The sequence below is a fragment of the Phascolarctos cinereus genome, unplaced genomic scaffold (genome assembly GCF_003287225.1).
Source record: "Phascolarctos cinereus isolate Bilbo 61053 unplaced genomic scaffold, phaCin_HiC Scaffold_1;HRSCAF=81, whole genome shotgun sequence".
Classification (NCBI taxonomy): Eukaryota; Metazoa; Chordata; class Mammalia; order Diprotodontia; family Phascolarctidae; genus Phascolarctos; species Phascolarctos cinereus.
In genome coordinates, this window is record NW_027555514.1 from 36,438,284 (window position 1) to 36,457,717 (window position 19,434).

Below are 19,434 nucleotides of genomic sequence, written 5' to 3' on the forward strand. Positions count from 1 at the left end.
CCCCCCTCCCCCCCAGCTCTCAACTCCTAGTGTGAAAAAAACTGAATAGCCATTTTCCCCCTCCTCTGGCCACTTTGTTTTCCTTGGCTTTTTTTCTGTGGCAAGTTGTCCTGGAGCCCTGGCTAATATGGGCAAGAAAGAAAAAAAAACGTATAAACTTTAAAAGGATATTCCTCTGGTCATTAGTCCTTAAATCTCCCCAACTAGTACTTCATGGCCTAGTTTAGAAGTAGGGGAGCAGAGTCCAGTCAGAAAGATTTTTCTATTTTAGCCAGCAAGATAAAGGTGAAAATACTGCCCTATATTTTAAGGTAAGAGGGAAAGTTTGATTAAAAGAATTCCCTTTGTAAAGTTTTGTTTCTTTTTTAATAAACGTTGCCAGGGAGGGGCAGAGAGGAGAATGGTATTCCCTAGCTAAAAAGAACCAGGCAGCCTTAATTTGAGATCTGGAAGATTAAATTTGTCATCCATTTTGTGAAAGTCTCAGTTTGTTTAGTACAACAAGTTCTAAAAAAAATAAACATAGGACATGTCAGGAACTTAAGCAAGGTTGATGAAAGCGTTTATCCAGCTTGCTTTTAGAAGGGAATCCAGGAGGCTGATTAATAAGCACTAAGAGAAGAGAGCTGACACAACACTAGCCAGTGAAAAAACTCTTAAGGACTTGATCTTTCAAAGGTGTCAGGCTATTTGGCCAAGAAAGAGAAAAGAATCACTATTGTGTAGAGAAGGATGTGGCCCTATTTTCTACTTCTTTCTGAGAGCCCTAAGATAAATGAAAGTTCTATTGCCTTCATACCAGATTCATTTTTTTCTCCACTCTCTCTCAGATTCCACTTAAAATTGTTGTTGTGTGTTAGGCTATCTTGTACTTTTGAAAGTTAAAATAATTCAAGATCTTTTATAAGTTCAAAACACTTTGAAATAGATATATATATTCATATACTTAATATTTATTGAATGAAGGTCTGACCTACCTAAATAGATTGCATTGATACTCATTTCCACTGGGATATTTTAATTAGCTACCATTCACAGGCCTACTTTATAGGGCTTTTTCTTCATTCAATTTATTCAGTTTTACATGACTGAAAAATGGACAATTTAAGCCATGTTATTAAGATAGCCAGTTTGGTCTGACCAATTTCTAATTTTGAACCGTTGAACAGTTTTTAAAAAGTGGTTTTCTAATTTATGAGTTTGATTATTTCTGGTTTGTGTATATATAGGTATGTATATATGTATGTATATTTGGTGCATTATAATAGCTATGTAAAAAAAATGTGAGTGAGAACCCTGTGCCATTCTTAGTATGCAAGCTCTGTGACTTTAGGGGTGGAGGAGGGTGGGGGAGAGGAGGAGAAACCAGGTATCAGAATATGAACAAGAAAAACAAAAGAATGAGAAAAGAAAACGCAGAACAGATAAAGAAGGAGTAGGATAAGTGAGTGCTTTACAAATGAAAGCAGATGTATGAAATTACAAGCTGTCGGATCAGCAACGGAAATGAAGATGATAAAGTGGTTCCCTGCACAGATTATAATTATTCATTTTGCCCAGTCCTGCATCCTTTCCCCATAATCCTCATGGGGGAGGGTGAAAGAAGGTACAGCAAGAGAGGATGCTTCCAACGCGAGAGGGAAGGCTGAGGATCCAGAATGTCTCCATAGCCAGAAGACAGTGGGTTATTTTCGCAGTTTGGACTGATCCTATTGACTCGATGTTATTTTCTGCGCCTTCAAAGACATTTTTTCAACTAACTGTTCTGATTGATGAAAAGGACTGTTGTAACAAAAGTGACTGTAAAGTTTCTTTACAATTAGTATTGTTGGAGGCAGTCTGTATACGACACAAAACAAGCATCATTAATAGGCTCTGCTTTGACAGCCGCAGCAGATGGATGGCCTGAATTTAGATGGTGCAGAAGAAATGGAGTAGTTTACATAGACCTGCCTAAAAAGATGTGTTTAATAATTGCACTCATAATTAGGTTGATTTTAAAAGAAATGACAATCTCATAGGCAGCTAGACTTAAAAGGTAACTTAGTATATTCAAATTCTATGAGAAGTATTACATAGGTATGCACTTAAATCTCTTGTTTACCAGGAAAAAACAAATACATTTGAGGAGACATTTTAATAGGTCCGTGTTCTCATGGCTTTAAGTAGGATTTTGTAAGTAGCAAAACAAGAGACATAAAGCACAAAAGTATAGAAAAAGCAAAATATCTATGTCTATTTTATAGTTTGATATGTTTACATATGCCTGCCACACCCTAAAATGATACCTTAAGCCATTAATATAACTAAAAAGCCATATCATCAGTTCAGGGTGCTGCTTGAACAAATATTGAAGGACCTGAGAAAGGGGCTTGACCCATGATTTCCTTGGTGTTGAGGGTTCCCAGGGAAGACCTCCCTCTTCTAATGGAGCTCTGTACCTTCTCTGCAACGTACAGCTTTAGCAAAGTGCCCAGAGCACAAAGAGGCTCAGTGATTCAGCCAGGGTCACACACACGCTATGTGTCAGAGACATGACTTGAACCCAGGTCTTCCTGGCTCCTGTTACCCTAGATTGCCTCAAGAAAGGACATATTTAAGGTGTGAAGACCCGATCACTGAGTCCTTTTATCAACTAAAAAAGAACAATAAGTGACCTTTGAAGATTGCTTTTGTTTTCTTTAACTCTAAGTCAGATCTTATAAATTCAATGATAACAGAAGAGAAAAAAAGAAAAAATTTAGCCAGAATATATTCAGTTGGTGTCACCTCTTTGCCTTTTTTTTTTTTTAGTGATCTCCAGTAACTATCAAACCTGCCTGGGACTTCTGATGCATTATCCACCAATTGGGGATGTACATTCACTTATCCTCAGGGCCCTTTTCCTTCGAGATCCAAAGGTAAGTCTTCCAGTTAAGAAACTGATGTTATTGACTTGGGTGGTGGGGTTTTTTTTCACATAATATAAAGAATTCCTATGAAGTTCACCCCTGAGTTGATGATAAGCATTTGTCTAAAGTTTGTAGACCAAGGAGAAGCTGTCACTGACTTCAGAGACCAAAGATGCCGCAGTAAATTGTATTGAAAGGTGTCACGTGAAATGGAAGAATAAGTCTCGGCTTCTTGCAAAGGGCCTGGTGGCGCCTCTGTGCACTGCTGCTAACTCAAGCAGATCATTCACAACGACCTCCCCATACAGCCACATCTCATCTTTGACGTCCCTCACGGGGGACTGTGTGCCAAAGTAGAGCCTGGAGGGCAATAGGAAGACCAGCAAACTCTGTCTGGAAAACAGATTCGCATTTACTGGATACTAAAACCCTGAATTTATTTAATCCAAAGATTATGCTCTTCTAAATCTTAGAGTTAGCAGTATTCAAATGGGTATTTAAATGGGCTCCAAAGCAGATTTGCCCTATGAAAGATGATAGCGTTGCACAGAAATTTTCTTTACACTTCATAGAAAAAGTGTGCACTTTTACAACTAATGTTATATTTCTTGAAAATAAGAACATTTAATGATCTTGAAAAAAAAAATCTGTGAATCCTTGCTGGTTTTTGAGCCAAACAAAAATATTGGCTGAAGTGAGAGAGAGAGAAAGAGAGAGTGCTCAAAAATGAATGTAAGGATGCCAGGCATTGGATGATAATCGCAGCCTTTGGATCTTTGGCACACCCCCCAAAACAGTTGTGCTGGCAGCTTTGGAATTGTCTTTGAGTCAGTCTGTCAGTTGGTTGTGCTGCCAAAGCTGTCTCTGAGCTACCCTGGCCTCGAAGTTCAGTGCCCTTTCGAATCTGAAAGATTTCTTCACTTTCATCCTTCGCCTGCTCCTGTCCTTGCTTCAGTCATCCATTCATTCTTTTATGGATTCAAAAATATTGTCTCCTTGTAGCAGTAGCAATTTTCTGCAGAAATATGTATTTTTGCATCATTTCTTTTACCCACAGAAATTTCTTTGAGCATCAGAAATATAATCCATCATTTCTCTGATATGTAAGAAGTGCACGTGGTTTTTGAACGATTTAGGTGGTGACCTATTAAATCAGTTCCAAATTGATTTTCCTGTATTTTGGTTACAGACAACAGTATTAATAGATATTTGTAAAAAGGAGACTAAAGGTAGACTAAGAGAATCCATGCTAAACCACCAAATTAGAAATCCTACCTTTGTAGTTTTTCAAGTGTAATTCAGGAGGGAAAAAAAAGAGTGTCTTAGCTAAAACCATCTCTCTTGGTAATTTGTTCCCTAGAATAATGGAGTTCTGCTTCCCATGAATCACTCACCTTGTTGTAGGATCTTACCTGGGTCCATCAGTATGATTAGTGAATCCAGGTGCTTTTTCATGTTTCTGTGGCTTTAATAGAATTATTTTCATGGGCACAGAAGTAGAGTACTATACATATTATGACAGAGGATAATAATGTAAAATCTAAAGGAAGTAACTAAACAAAGTACAATTAAATCTTCCTCTAAAGGGGGGGGGGAGATTCAGCTTCTTAACAAAGGGAATTCCTTCATTCATATTCAAATAAGAGCATCCCTGATATTGAACCAAAATACACAACAGTATTACAAAGTAGAAGATGTTAAACATGAAAGTCAAAGCCTAATCTATAAACTTTGGGGAAGGTCCAGAGAATTAGGTAAAAGGAAACAGATTCAGATGGTTCTCTGAGAGTCAGTCCATTGCATGACATTCATACAACACTGATGGTGTAATGGTGAGAAAAATAAAAACAGACAAACCATGTCATAATATGGAGACCCAAAATGTCAAAATGGCAAGGGAGGCACTCTGTTTCCATGCCTGTATTAGAAACATAGCCCCTTGCCCAGGTTCACTAAATGAAAACTAGTAGCAGAAAAGAGTAAATGGAATCTATCAGACTGAAAATATCCCAAGGAATGGATAAGTTACCTATTTGTTTTTAAAGTGGAATGTGATCATTCTTAACAGAATTGATTTGATGGCGAAATTTTTCCAGTTCTACTGTACATACTTAAGTGTAAGAGCTATAGGATAAGTTTACCTTAATTTATAGGAAAACACAAGGGAAAAAAGTAATTTAGCCAAAACATAATAACAAGCTGGCATTTATATAGAGGTTTAAGGTTTACAAAGCATTTTACAAATATTATCTCATTTTTATTTTCACAAGAACCCTGAGAGGCTGGTGCTGTTTTTCCCCCATTTTACAGAAAAGGAAACTGAGGCAGATATCAGTTAAGTGGCTTTCCCAGAGTCCTATAGCTAGTGTCTGAGACCAGATTTTAATTCAGGTTTTTCTGACTCTAGGCCCAGTGTGCTGTCCATGGTGTCACCTAGATGCCTAGAAATTATATTTTGTTTCATTTTTTTAGTAATTACTAATTTCAAATTACTAATTGTAGATCAGTAGGACTAAAAAAATTTCAGCTATTTTCCCCACAGAAGGCACCTATGTAGAAGTGAAACAACAAAAAGGAAGATTAAGATTAGTTGCACAAATCCCGCATCAATTAGTTAGTTAAAAAACGAGATTTAAAGTATGAAATCACCACCACCTCTATACCAGGTACAAGTGGCAGTCAAGATAATGGCATTTTGCATTACAATACTGTAATGACAGCATTTTTTGCCCTGTAACTATCCCCAAACACCAGAAGACACTGATAAATTGAGAACACATAAGTTTTTTAAATATAGGTTTAATTGGTTTTCATTTTTTAGCAGAAATTTGCCAGTTATTTGGCAAATGCTGCTTATTCAACCAAACTAAAATTAGTAGTTATTATAGACTTCAGTCAGAGCAAACACATATTTGTCTGTCCTCCCAACAAATTTCATAGAATCTCAGTTGGACTAGGTCTCAGCAACCATCTAGTTCAACCTGTGTAAGAAAGCTGGGTGCACAGTGGATAGAGCACCAGGCCTGGAGTCAGGACTGAGCCAAATCTAGACTTAGACACTCACTAGAAGTGTGACTCTGTTTGCCTCAGTTTCATCAACTTTAAAATGAGAATACTAACACCACCTGCTTCTCACGGTTTTCATGAGGATCAAATGAGATTTTTGTCAAGCTCTTAGCACAGTGCCTGGCACATAGTAGGCACTTTGTAGATGCTTATTCCTCCCCCTTCCCTATTCACCATACCTCTAAAACATCCCTGACAAATGGTCCTTTGCTTGAAGACCTCCAGTAAGAGGGTTTCTTCTTGAAATCATTTTTAAACACTTATTCAGAATTGTGACTAAATAGATTATATAAGTGGAAGACAAAAGAATTAGGCATCATGAGCTTAACATGCCCGGCTCTTTCAAGAAGTCCTTGTGTGACATCTAGAAGCCCTTCATTGCCCTGGATGGGCCCTGTTAGTGTAGTTTCCCTCCCAAGGGTGTCCAGAACATAGCATGGTATCACAGATGTGTCTGAGCAGGTCAGAGGGGAGCATCCAGAGAACACCCTTCCTAGCCCTGGGTGCTTAGTAGCCCACGTCCTCATTAGGTTTGGGGCTGCCTTATCATGCTGTTGTCTCCTGTCAAGCTTGCAGCTGGTATTGAACCACAATGTACTAAAACATTATTTGAAATTTAAATGTTTCTTGATATACTTTAGTAAAACTGGTCAACATTGATGAACTCTTTTGAAAGTGATTATGTAACAGACAAACAAGGAATGCCAGGGGGTACAGAGGAAAGTTTAAAATAATAGTCTATCAAAAGATTAAAAGTAACTGAAGCAGTAGGACCTAGAATTCTTCAAGGAATATTGGAGGATTGAAATGTGGGGCTTAATACAGCAGTCTGCCAAAATTGTCCCAGTAACCTAAAGCACATTAATCGAGTAGCATCGACAAAGGACTCTGGTGTCTTCTCAGGGCAGCAAGAGCTCTTGGAACCATGAATAAGGTGGAGAAACGAAGAAATAGGCTCCTGGACAGCTTGGTAGGAAAGCAGAAATGCTGAGACCCTAAGAAATACTGTTTTACTAATTAATCTGATGTTCTGTGTACTTAATGAACTGTACCAATATCACTCCTACTAGAGGACAAGGGACCACCGAGGGTTCACTGAAGACACCAAGCACATCCTGTTAACAAATTAGGTTTAAAAACATTCTGCCACCTTCTCTTCAAAGTTTGTTTTCCTGCCTTTTCTTTCTCATCTTTCCATCTTTATCTCTATCTTTCACCTCTTCTAATTGCCTAATACCATATTGTTTGCAAGAAATTAATTATTTCTGAGATACTTTAGACAAAGGAATGAAGTTACTCCTACTCCCTCCTTTTCTAATAGTAGATAGTATGAAAATCTCTTCTTACTCCTGATCTTTGTTGCTTAGTGGGCGTAGGGATGGGGTGGATAAGAGAGAGATAATATGTGAAATGTAGGCAGTTATGGAGTCCTTAGAGTGAGTCATAACATAAAAACACTGGAACCACTGCCCAAAATATTTGTAATAAAACCACGTGGTTAAAAATCTTACAAATACCGTGAATCTTTGTCTAGACTATCAATATATATAGATGAGCACGGAACAAGAGAGATAAATTTACCCAGGCACTTAAAGACAGTAATTTGTTGTTTTCACCTCGGAATTGAGGAGTAGGGGGGATTCTATAAGAGACTGAACCACAGGGATTAGAGATTCTGAACCTTGGTGGTTGGAATTCTCCTAGCAAGCTTTTATCTTTGAAAAGAAACATATTTCAGCCTATGGTAAAATGATGAATGGAACTTCATATACTTAGGTAGTCTGTTTGTTTGAGGTTTATGAAAATCTATTCTGTGCGAAGAAATGGGACGGCAGATACAGACTACTATATGAAAAATTGTCACAGACTCTTGTACCCCGTGCATCGTAAATATGGCTCGGAGGTTTCTCTTGTCATCCTCCTGTCCTAATTGTCTCATTTTCTTTCCTTTGGCCATATCACTAGAACAGAATAGATTTTCAAACAGAATCTCTTGGTTAAACTAGAGGGAGAGAAGGAGGGCCGGCTGAAAAATATGAAGTGATTAAAAAACAGAGTTCTAAACAGAGTTGTTCAAATAAAAAAAATTTTAAAACCCAATTAGAAACAAAAGTCATAGAAAATGTGAACATATTGTGTTCCTTAAATAACCAGATGTTCCTTCTCTCCTGAAGGCAGTAAGGGCTAGGAATAAAAGGTTTAAAACTATTGTTTTAAGTTAACTGTGAATTTTGCAAATCTGTTTTTACCCTTTAGCAAATAAAATTCTAATACAGCAACATAAGCAAAGTAATTTTCATCATCGGGCGTTCTTATTTGTATGTTGTTGTGTGTGTTAAAGTGTTAACCTTATCACAATGACTTATTACAAATGAAATACAGTACATAAAAAATTACCATTGTACATTCTGCGCTAGGAACTTGCCGGCTCTCCTTTGTCAGTCTCGGAAGCTCGAATGTTTCTCAAGAAATATACCTCCTAAGTTGGGAAGCAGCCCTTTCACTGGGGCGTGTAACTGTTTGCAGAGGAAACTAGTTAGAAATAAGGCAGTTTAATTTCACAGAGCCATTCGTGTGTATATATAAACTGACTATAAAAATATATAACATGCACTGTGATTATACTTGTCCAATTCAAATTGGGCCTCCATGTTTGAGATAATACTAACTTTCATTTCTTTATCTTATTGTAAAATGTCAGATTTTAAGAAAGTAACTCAAACATTTACTCACAATGCAAAAATGAAAATTTTACGTATTTGTGTGTGTATATATATATAGAGAGAGTGTGTGTGTATATTATATATATATATACACGTATATATATATATATATATACACACACACACACATATATATGATTGGAAATGCATGTGACAGGATTAGTAGCATTGAATGACTTCAGCAAAATGGGTCTTTTGCAGAAATTAGTGCTTCAGGAAGTAAGTATTCTAAAAATTGAGAAGTAGTGACTGACTTCAATCTCCCAAGGTCAGAAGAAATTTTATTCCTGCTTTTAACTGAATATTATCTAAGTGAGCCCCCCAGATACGTAGATGCCTGGCTGTTTGAACAGTGTACATAGAATATCAGTTTAATGTTCCTTCCATGATGCTGCTTTACCTGCCAGAGACTTCTGAGGTGGCTTCACATGCCTGAAAGACTGACCGCTTGGTCAGTCTACTGGTGCAGAGGCTTCTTTTTCCTTCTTTTTTTTTTAAACCCCACTGTTCCCCATCCCCCCATAAATTGGTTTCTGATCCCTCCTTAGTTGAGGATAGTACCAAAGAGCTGGAAATTTACTTGGAAAACTGGCACTATGAGATTTTTTGTATTTGTGCTTTCTTTGTTAGACTGCTCTCATAACTAAGAAATGAGGGGGAGAAGTACTTCTTGATATTGCTATTAACATGACCATTCTTTAAGCATCAGATTACATGTAGCCCATCAGAAATTTATTTCATTAATATTTTGGGTTTTCCTAATAATCAGATATGTTTTTACATGCAAACCACTAAGCACATGTTTTGATTACACATAAGTACCCAAGAAAGTTTTGTTTATGAATTCATCCAACTTTTAAAAATTACATAGATTAACAACAATGATATGAAAAAAACAAAATTGAACTAAAGGTTTATTTTTTTATTCACTATATTTTTCTTTAAGAAGTATGGTCATGTATTTCTCTTCCCCAATTTATGGTATTGCAGGTCCCTTAAATATTTTACATTTGTTTTGTTATATTTTAAATAATATTTTTCAATTATACTTGATTTTTTTTGCCAAAAATGTTTTGTTCAATCAGACTGGATTGATTTTAGTAAGGTAATGAAATATTCTTGAAATTATAATCCTAGTTAAGAGTTAATATTCTGTTCTTCCTCAGGCAGCTATATTACCTAGCCTCTTAAATGGCTATAATAAAAACATAAGAAAATCAAAGTTTAAGAACTTCCAATGGGAGTAGATGGGGAGTTACATTATGCTCCTTTAAAGCTAAGTCACTCTCTTATAGCATGTGAGATAACTTAAAGAGACTTAAGCATTCTAACAATTCACTTCAGCAGACAGTTGTTAAGGACCTATCAGTGTCAAGCATTGTGGTAGGTGTTGGCAATACAAGGAAAAAAATGAAACGGTCCTTCCAGAATAAAAAGTGACTATTTGAGGTAGGTCCCTAGGTTTTTAGTTGAAGGTTAGATTTCATTATAGTAAACTCTAGAGTTAGTGAAATATGACTGTGTTGAATGTAGTCTGAAATAAATAGACCATGGCTACGATTTGGAAATCTTTTGAGTATAGAAACAAGGTGGTCTTTATCGTAGCAGAATTTGACCTACAGTGCTACCCTAGGGTGCATCATTTTTAGGGAGGCAAGTGTGTTATTGTTCAGTCATGCACGACTCTTCATGACCCCATGGACTATAGTGTGCCAGACCCTTCTATCCTCACTGTCTCTTGAAGTCTTTCCAATCTCATTTTTGTTGTTTCCATGACACTATCCATGTTATCCTCAATTATCCCCTTCTTCTTTTGACTTTAATTTTTCCAAATATCAGGGTCTTTTTCAAGGAGACCCGTCTTCTCATTATGTGGCCAGAGTATTTAAGCTTCACCTGCAGTATTTGACCTTCCAGTGAATAGTCTGAATTGATTCCTTTGACTGATTTGATCTCCTTGCTGTCCAAGGGACTTTCAGAGGTCTTCTCCAGCACCGCAGTTTGAAAGAGTCAATTCTGCAGCACTCCTTATAATCCAGCCATCACAACCATACAGTGCAACTCAAAACACCATAGCTTTGATGCTACAGACCTTTGTCGGCAAGGTGAAGTTTCTGCATTTTAGTGTGTAGTGCAGCCTTCCAACGAGCAAGCATTTTTTAATTTCATGGCTGCGGTTGCCTTCTGCAGCGATCTTTGAACATAAGAATATAAAATCTCACACTGCTTCCATTTCTTCTCTCTCTGTTTGCCAGGCAGTGATGGGACCAGTTGCCAAGATCTTAATTTTTTTTGATGTTAAGCTTCAAGCCAGCTTTTACACTCTCCTCTTTCACCCTCATCAAGAGGCTTCTTAATTCTTAACTAATTGTGGGGGATGCTTAAATGATTACCAGAAAGTGATAGAAGAGCTCGTCAAATATGTCTTTTTTTATGCAACCTTAATTTTTCATCTTCTTTCATAATGTTCTCAATAATCTATCTGTTAATCTCATAAGATTATGGTGACCCATCATGCGTAAATATTTTAGGAAACAATGAAAGTAACTGTAAGAGAGATCCATTTCTAAGAGGTGTGCCCTAGTATCTTGATTAGTAATAGCTGCCATTTACATAGTGCAGTGCATTAAGGTTTTCAAAGCGCTTTACAATAAGTGAACTCATTTGAACCGCGCAGCAACAATATAAGGTAGGTACTATTTTTTTTCCCCATTTTACAGATAAGGAAACTTAAGTAGAGAGAGGTTAAGTGATTTCCCATGGTCACACGCCTAGTGAGGACCTGAGGCTGACTTTTAACTCATGTCTTCCTGATTCCAGGTCCATTGTCTCATGAGCTACACCACCTGACGACGTATGTATTTCCTGAAATCTAAGAAACTGGATTTTCAGCAAGAAAGCTGGCTTAAGTTATTTATGTTTTTAAAAACAAGAAGGTTAAGAACCTTCTCCATAAACATCTGTACCTGTCAAGCTACAGTGATGAATTGTATCGAAGTCCATGACAGTGGTGTGATTGTCATTTTTGCTGTTTGAAATCTGACGATACAGTTAATCACTTTTGGTTTATAAAGGAATCTGTTTTTAAAAATAAAAGCATGAATTTTAAACAATTCCTCTAAAATGTTCGAGTCAGTTAACTTGAAGAAAAATTGCCAGATATGTTGATAATTACAGATGATGCCAAAAAAGAAAAAATAGCCATTTTGTTAAACTATCATAATTTTTATGCTAAGGGGACATTCTAACAAATATAACACTCAATACACATATGTGTGTGTGTAAAATTGCTGTATTTAAGGTAACTATTATCCTCCTTTTTTTTTTTGTGAGGCAGTTAGGGTTAAGTGACTTGCCCAGAGTCACACAGCTAGTGAGTGTTATGGGTTGGAGGTCACATTTGAACTCAGATCCTCCTGACTTCAGGGCCAGTGCTCTATCCACTGCACCACCTAGCTGCCCCTATTCCTAACTTCTAAATCAAATAAATTTTTTGTATTACTTATTCTTGACCATTCTGGAGTTTTTGACACTGTTGACCACACTTTCCTCCTAAATATTTTCCTGGCCTTGGACTTTCTTGACACTCCTCTCTCCTAGTTCTTCTGTAGCCTGACTCACTTTTCCTTTTCAGTCTCTTTCGCTGGAGCACCATCCATGCCCCATCCCCTCATTGTGGCTCTGCCCAGTGCCCTCTCTTCTGTTCCTAGTACTATGCTCTTTCACTTGGTGACTTCATCAGCTTCCATGGGTTCAGTTATCATCTCTGTGCACATAGCTACAAAATCCACATCTCTCATCCTGCATCACTAGCTACGTCTAGTTATCTCCACCTAGATATCCCAAAATCATAACTAAACTCAACATGTAAAAAAAAATCATTTTCTTACATCCCTCTCCCTTGAATCCCCACTTCTTACTAATTCCCCTGCTGTCCTTTCAGTTGCCCATATTCTCAATCTCAACATCTCCCTCTACTCTTCATTTGCCTTCATTCCCCACCATATCCAATCAGTCGCCAAATCTTGTTGATCCTTCCTTCATAGTGTCTCCAAGATGCATCCCCTTCTCTCTGCTCACGTAGTTCCCACCCCAAAACTTCTTATCTGGACTACCACAGTGAATTCCTGATTGGTCTTCCTCACTCCAGCTCCTCTCCCTTATAATACATTCTCCATTGAGTTTCCAGAAGTATTTTCATTGACTCCTCTCATCAAGAGCTTCTGTAGCTCCCTATTTCCTGTGCAATAAAATGGACATTTTTCTCTCCTGGCCCTGCTCCTGACTCTCCAACTTTTTCACCTCTGTGCCAATAGCATTCTTACTGTGGTGCTTCCTCTAACCCTGTACCCCCTCCTCTATTTAGTGAGCTCCTGCCTGGGTTCACTGTTTCATGAAAATCCTGGACTGTCCATGCTCACTCTTCTACCACACTCCTGACTAATATTTGGACTTCTTTACCTTATACAACACCTCCCCAGTTTCCGGCTTCCTTTTATGTATTGGGTTGTTTGTTTGGTTTTGTTTTTTTTTTTGCTATTAGAATATAAGCCCCTTGAGGGTAAGAATTACCTTTTTTTTTCTTTCCCATTTGTATTACTAGAGCTTAACACAGTGGCATAGTAATTTCTAAATAAATGCTTTATCTGTCTGTCTTCCGTTTGGTATTCAGAGTCTTTCATAGTCTGTTTTCAACCTATCTTTACAAACTAATTACACATTAATCTCCCTCATGAATCCTAGGTTCTAGCCAAATTAGCTTATTCATCATTTCCTGTACTTCTCATGTGCCTTTGCATCGGGCCGCCTCCTCTGCCTGGAATGTTCTTCCTCCTCACCTCTGTCTCATGGATTCACAGTTTAGGAATAGGGATGCCTTTCCTTCCCCTCCCCTTTCCCCCATTATTAGTGGTCTCCCTACTACCCCAAAATTATTTTGTATTTATTCTGCGTATTTGTATCTCTAGAACCTAAGACCTTGGGTGGCCCACAGGGGCTGCCTATGCCAGTTGAATTCACACTAAGTATAGTATTCTGCTTTCAAATAAAGACAAAGAACTATGAGGTCAACTCTCACTTTCTAAAAATTATCTTGTTTTCACTTATCTGTGCACATACTTTCTTCCCCCGTAGAATATAAGCTCCTTGAGAGCAGGGTCTAGTTCTATTTTTTGTTTCCTCGCATGGTGCCCAGCACGTAAGATGCCGTGTGATAATGAATGTTTATTGAGTGTGACTCGGTTCTCTTTCTTAGTAAGATCCTGTTAACCAATGCCTAAATGGGCTCCCAAGTAGAGCCTGTTCATAGCAATAAGTGTGTGTGAGGGAGGCAGGAGTTTTTAAGCATCTGAAGGAAATTTTGATGTAACACCTTATTTGCTTTGGTGTTTGTCCTTCTTTCCAGTGTTGAATCATAAATATGAAATTTATTTCCTCTGGGTTGTTGACTTTATGGAAGCTATAGTGCTCTCAGTGAAGGCTTGGTCAGAGAAGTTAGAAAAAAGTGCTCAAGCTGCAAGTGTCAGGAAGAGCATTTGAACAACATTTAACGCTGCTTCACAGTGTGTTTTTATGGGAAAGGTACAGAAAGTAGAACCAGGAGACCCGGGATGAAGTGCTGACCCTGCGACTGCTTAACTGTGTGACCGGAAGGGAATCACTTACAAACTGTCTCGCAGCTCATGTTTCTTCATGAATAAAATGGGGATAATTATGGTTTTCTTCTCCCAAACACATTGGGTTAGTCTAAGGAAAGTGCTTTATCAAGGGTTAAATGGTCAGAAATGTGACTCATTGTTCTTTCTTGTTAATTACTTCTCTCTGCCTGAACCAGGCAGTTCACTTTCCTTCTGAGCCCCCCAGGCCCCTTGTGACCAAAAGGACAGATAAGTTTATGGTCTGAACCGGTGGAGGTCATACTGGGAATCACACAAACAAATCAAACCTCCATTAACTCTGCCAGAGAGAAAAGAAATGTCCTTTATGGCCTCGGCAGAATGTCCAGGGTCATCTGGTGCAGCCATAGCACCAGGGAATGCCCACGCTGCCCTGGGCTAAGAATTAGGAGAGAGCCTGCAAAAGGTGAGACAGCACTGACCTTTCCAGGCCTGGAAGTCCTGCCTGCCCACCAAAGCAGGAATGTTTAAGACTGGTATAGTGTGTTCCGTGTTTAGGCCTCAGTTAACAGAGCTACTGCAGAAGAACAATTCAGTCCCAGATTTTTCATTATGCCTTTGTTGTAATTACTTGGCCCAACCAATACTTTCACTGGCTGGCTGTCATGTAAAAAAGAAGGGGGAAAAAGACTTTTAAATACCCAGAAGCAGTAACATCTGGGTCCAAGAACCACAACGGCATTACATTTGTCGAGCCATGAGTCCATATCAGTCTCCCCAATCCTCTCTCTCTATTACGGCCCTGCTCTCTTTTTTCATTGGGCACACCATCTTCAGTCTGCTTCTAAGGACCGTAGTGGTGGTCAACAGCTTTGTTCCTCTTCTGAGCAAAGTTCTGGCTATTCAGGTCTCAGTGATTCTGTTTGCAGCTTGAGCCAACTCTTTGCTTCACCTTCTTTGGATTCCTGCAGCCTACCTTCTGACCATTTCAATGTTCACATTATCACCTTTCCCACAGAGCAGATAGAAGAAATAAAATCACATTAAAAACACAGGCAGTTTTACCACAGTTTAGACTCTCTCATAAAGGTTTTCTTGGGGAAGGACATGGAAGCTATTGGATAAAATAAGATTTGGGGATTTTGTGTGGATTTCAATTACCCACGCCTCCCATTGGGGCATACTGTTCAGGTGTTAATTAGATTATCAGTGCTGAGACCTGCTAATCTCAAATAAGGAAGATGGGAGAAAAACACAACATAGAAACAAGTTACAGAACACCCCAGAACTGGTATTGGTTTGTTTCTTCTCTTTCCATCTTAACAAGATTTTCAACCATATGGCCATAGAAGCTACTACTTTTGAAGAAATTATTCAGTGATGGGGGGGGGGGGGAGTGAAGGGAAGAGGGGGTAGATTGAAGAAAAAACTGGAACCAACCTATCACTTTGTCCCTGTGGCCCATGAAGGAGTGCAAAGGGTCCAGAACTTTTCTATCAATACAATGGGAACATTGCTTACTCACTGTGATGATCTTTCTCAATTTCACTGGCTTCTGGAAAAATAACCTGAGGTAGTTGCCCTCCTGCCCTCTATAGAAATACCTATCATATCTTTGAAAATATTGTTGCTATAGGGAAACAACAGTTTAGTCTGTAGGTTTTTTTGTACACCACTGTCCGTATAGCTTTTGACAGCCCTTTGTAGTTCTTCATCTGTAGTGTGTGTTGAAAATGAGTTGAAGGAGGTATGAATTGATTAATCTGAGAGCTGTGAGATTTTTCATAAAATGACTTAGCCTTATAGCTGACCAGTCTTCATACTACAAGAATTTTTCTGCTAGTAATTTGATTGTTTGTGGCCCTTTTCCATTCAAGTTTCTATAGCACCAGTGTGGAAATCTTCCTTAACACTTCATTTCTCTCTTTTTTCCCCACTAACTCAAAAGAAAAATCTCATTTATTCCTTTTGAGGCACTACTTTAGGCTATTTAAATTGTCTTTAGGGATCAGCATTAAGGAGAATATCAAGAAGGAAAAATAAAGAAAGAGGTTGAGTAGTTTATGGCTTTTGTAAATCCAGAAAATCAGTTAAGCCTACCCTCTTCTCATCTTTCCAGTTAGCTTCATTCTATATTTTTTTCCTAAGGGTTCAAAATGAATTTATGGTTTTTATACAACACTTACTTTAGAGTACTTATTGACAAGAATGCAAAAGATTGCTCTTAATGTCGTGGGAGCTGGCTAATTTTGTTTGCCGTTGAGTTGCTGTTTAAGCTCACTAGTTCCTGGGAATGAGAGTTAGAGGACAGCCTGGAAACGTCCTCTGAAAGAGCATTGAGCAAGTCCAGATTTCATGACACCTTGGGGATCTTTGAGGCTCAGTTGTTAGCCTTGACTTTTAATAGGGTCACCACAGATCCCCTAATATTCATACCGGGTACAGGAATGCTGAAAAGGTACCCAAATGACATAGAGCAGTTTCCCAGAGAACCTGGCCTCTTGCACCAAAAGTGGGAAATCGTGTTGGCAATCGTCTCCTGTTGCTTCTTTTACTCTATCCTGGTACACAGTTTTCTGCAAATTACAGCATGTTGCAGCTAATCACCAAAGAACGCTCCAGCTGCTTTCTATCTCTCTGTCTCCACTAGATGGATGCAAGAGGCAAGGTTTCTAGGTACATACCTTAGATGTATCCTTTGTGTGCTGCCCTGGTTTTCCTGTCCTTGGTTCCAGTATTGGGACTCTGAGATGACTGTATTTCTATGTCCTTCCTTCTTGGGAGTCCGTATCTTTATGTTGAAGAGCCAGGGGCTATGATGACAAGACATCGCCAGGGTTAGAGAATGGGAGGAATAAAGAATATAAAAGGAAATTTTGCCAACGTAGATAATAATACTAATATTTTAAGGCATGTCTAATTAAACAGGGCCAGAGATAGTGAAATTTTGGAAGGGGCCATAGAACAAAAGCGTTTCATTTCCTTGTTTCTCATTTATTAATTCTTTTGTTCTGCCTTCTTAACAGCTGGGGAGGGGCCATACTTAAGGGTTTGGGTTTTTTCCTTTTCTATGTTTATTTGATTGGTTATTAAACTAATATTGAGAAAAAAGAGAAAGGAAGAAATTAAAGCATACCAGTGAGTCTGGACCGTGTATTGAAGTAGCTTCCTTTTCCCAGTGCCTGGCACATTAGGAGGTGCTTAATAAATGTTTCATTCATTCATTAAACGAAGCATCCTGATTTGGAGGGTTTTCAGTCAGGATACCTATGACTTGACCATTCCAACTGGAAGAATCTGGAATCAACCAATTGATTTGATTTCCCAATCAATCAACAAGCATTTATTAAGACCTTAAAATGTGCCAAGCATTGTACTAAGCCCCAAGGACACAGAAAAAGGCAAAAACATCCTGGCACGCCCCCCTCCCCCCCAGCCCTGGAACTCACATCCTAACTGGGGCAACAGTATGTAAATAACTAGAACTATACATGTTCTGTGCACAATAAATAGAAAGTAATCCCAGACAGGGAGTCAGTTGTACCACATGAGATCAGGAAAGGCTTCCAGTAGAAGGTGGAATTTGATCTGAGTTTCACACAAATCTGGGGAAAGTAAGAGACAGAAATGAGAATAAGAACGTTCCAGCAACGGGGAGAGGAGGGGGAAAGGAGGGTAAGAAGACTAGAAGATGCCCAATAGAGGTCTTTGTATTTGATCGTGGAGGTAATAGGGAACCAAAGGAGTTTATTGAGCAGGTGGCTACGCTTTAGGAAAATCATTTAGGAGCTGAGTCGAGGTTGGATTACAGTGGGGAGAGGCTTGGGACAGGGAGACCAATTAGAAGGCTATTGCCAGTAATTTGCTGACAAGAGTACCTGTAAGAATGAATGAATAATACAGCCCTCTGTAACAAAAGTTAATAAGCTAATGGTAGGATTTGCAGAACAATCTTCTGTGAATTTTGATAGCATTTTTGGCTCATCTAGGATTTCATTAATCCCAAATGAATTCCCGCAATGGAATAATCAGCCTCTTCCACCACGAGAGCCATCTCCATAAACCATTATCTGCAGGACCACAGACAGAATGTTATAATAACAAAAGGGAATCCAACCAGAGCCCCACATGAGAGAAGTATCACTGGTAGAACAAGACAAAAACCAGGGCAGAATTGTTACCTGAAATGACTATAACCAATATGTCCGTTCAGTTCACCTTCTTTCTGAGACCAGTCTAATTCTGACATAGCCCCGTAATTCGGATGAGGATTGAAGCAGATTTATTCAGATCAGGATAAACGCACCACCATTTACCTCTGCTTGTTACTGAAGGAGCACATTTGCATAGCAAATTCTTCTGTTTGTGAGTGTTCGTGCTCTTTTCAGGTGAAAGCATATAGAAATTGCATTGAAAGTATGATGGGGCGGCATTCACCTACCTCTGTTCACCTGAAGTTGTATTGCCTTATGCATAGTCTATAATCAAAATACAATGAAATTGACTCCAGCTTTGGGCGTGATGATAGAAGGAGATCACAATAATGGCCTTGCAGTGTCTCATAGGTAAGCCACTGTAGCTGTTGGCCTTCGTGCTGCGATAACTTTCAACAGAAAGGTTAAGAGTCCAGCAGCCTGTAGAAGATAAAATGTCCATGGTTCTGGACAAAAGGGATCTTTTGACGACAGGGCTATGCCACATTTTTAGGGCAGAGTAGAAAACTTGTAGTACCACCATACATTTTCTTTTTAAACACCTACTTTCTGTATATAAATAGCATATTTGGGGGACTGTTAATCTGGCAACCTTCTAAGCAAATGCACATATTTAAATATATTAGAGGAGGGGGAAAACATTTTTAATTTCTCTTTTGGTATACATTTATTGTATGAAGTTAAAAACAGAGCATAACGCACAGGTGGTTTAAAGTGCTTTTCTGCCATCTGAAATCTCTGCTTGCCAGGGTACATGGGGATGTCACTTAAGGGAATTGGGCTTATTCAGTATGTAAAATGAGGTTGGCATGAGTTCAGGGGTTTTGTCTGTGAGTTTTACCCAATTATCTATTTTTTTTAAATTAAAAAAATTATCTTAAGACCTTTTGGATTTTTTTTTAGAGTTTTTAGATAAATTTATTAA

The 19,434-nt window shown here is 38.5% G+C and overlaps 1 protein-coding gene across 1 annotated transcript in view; it reads left to right on the forward strand.

Annotated features, from left to right (window-relative positions):
- TBC1D5 (TBC1 domain family member 5) overlaps positions 1–19,434 on the forward strand; it is a 613,691-nt gene that overhangs the window by 487,364 nt on the left and 106,893 nt on the right. Inside the window, 1 exon segment of the mRNA XM_078151425.1 lies at positions 2,794–2,900. Coding sequence (XP_078007551.1) covers positions 2,794–2,900 — 107 coding nt within the window.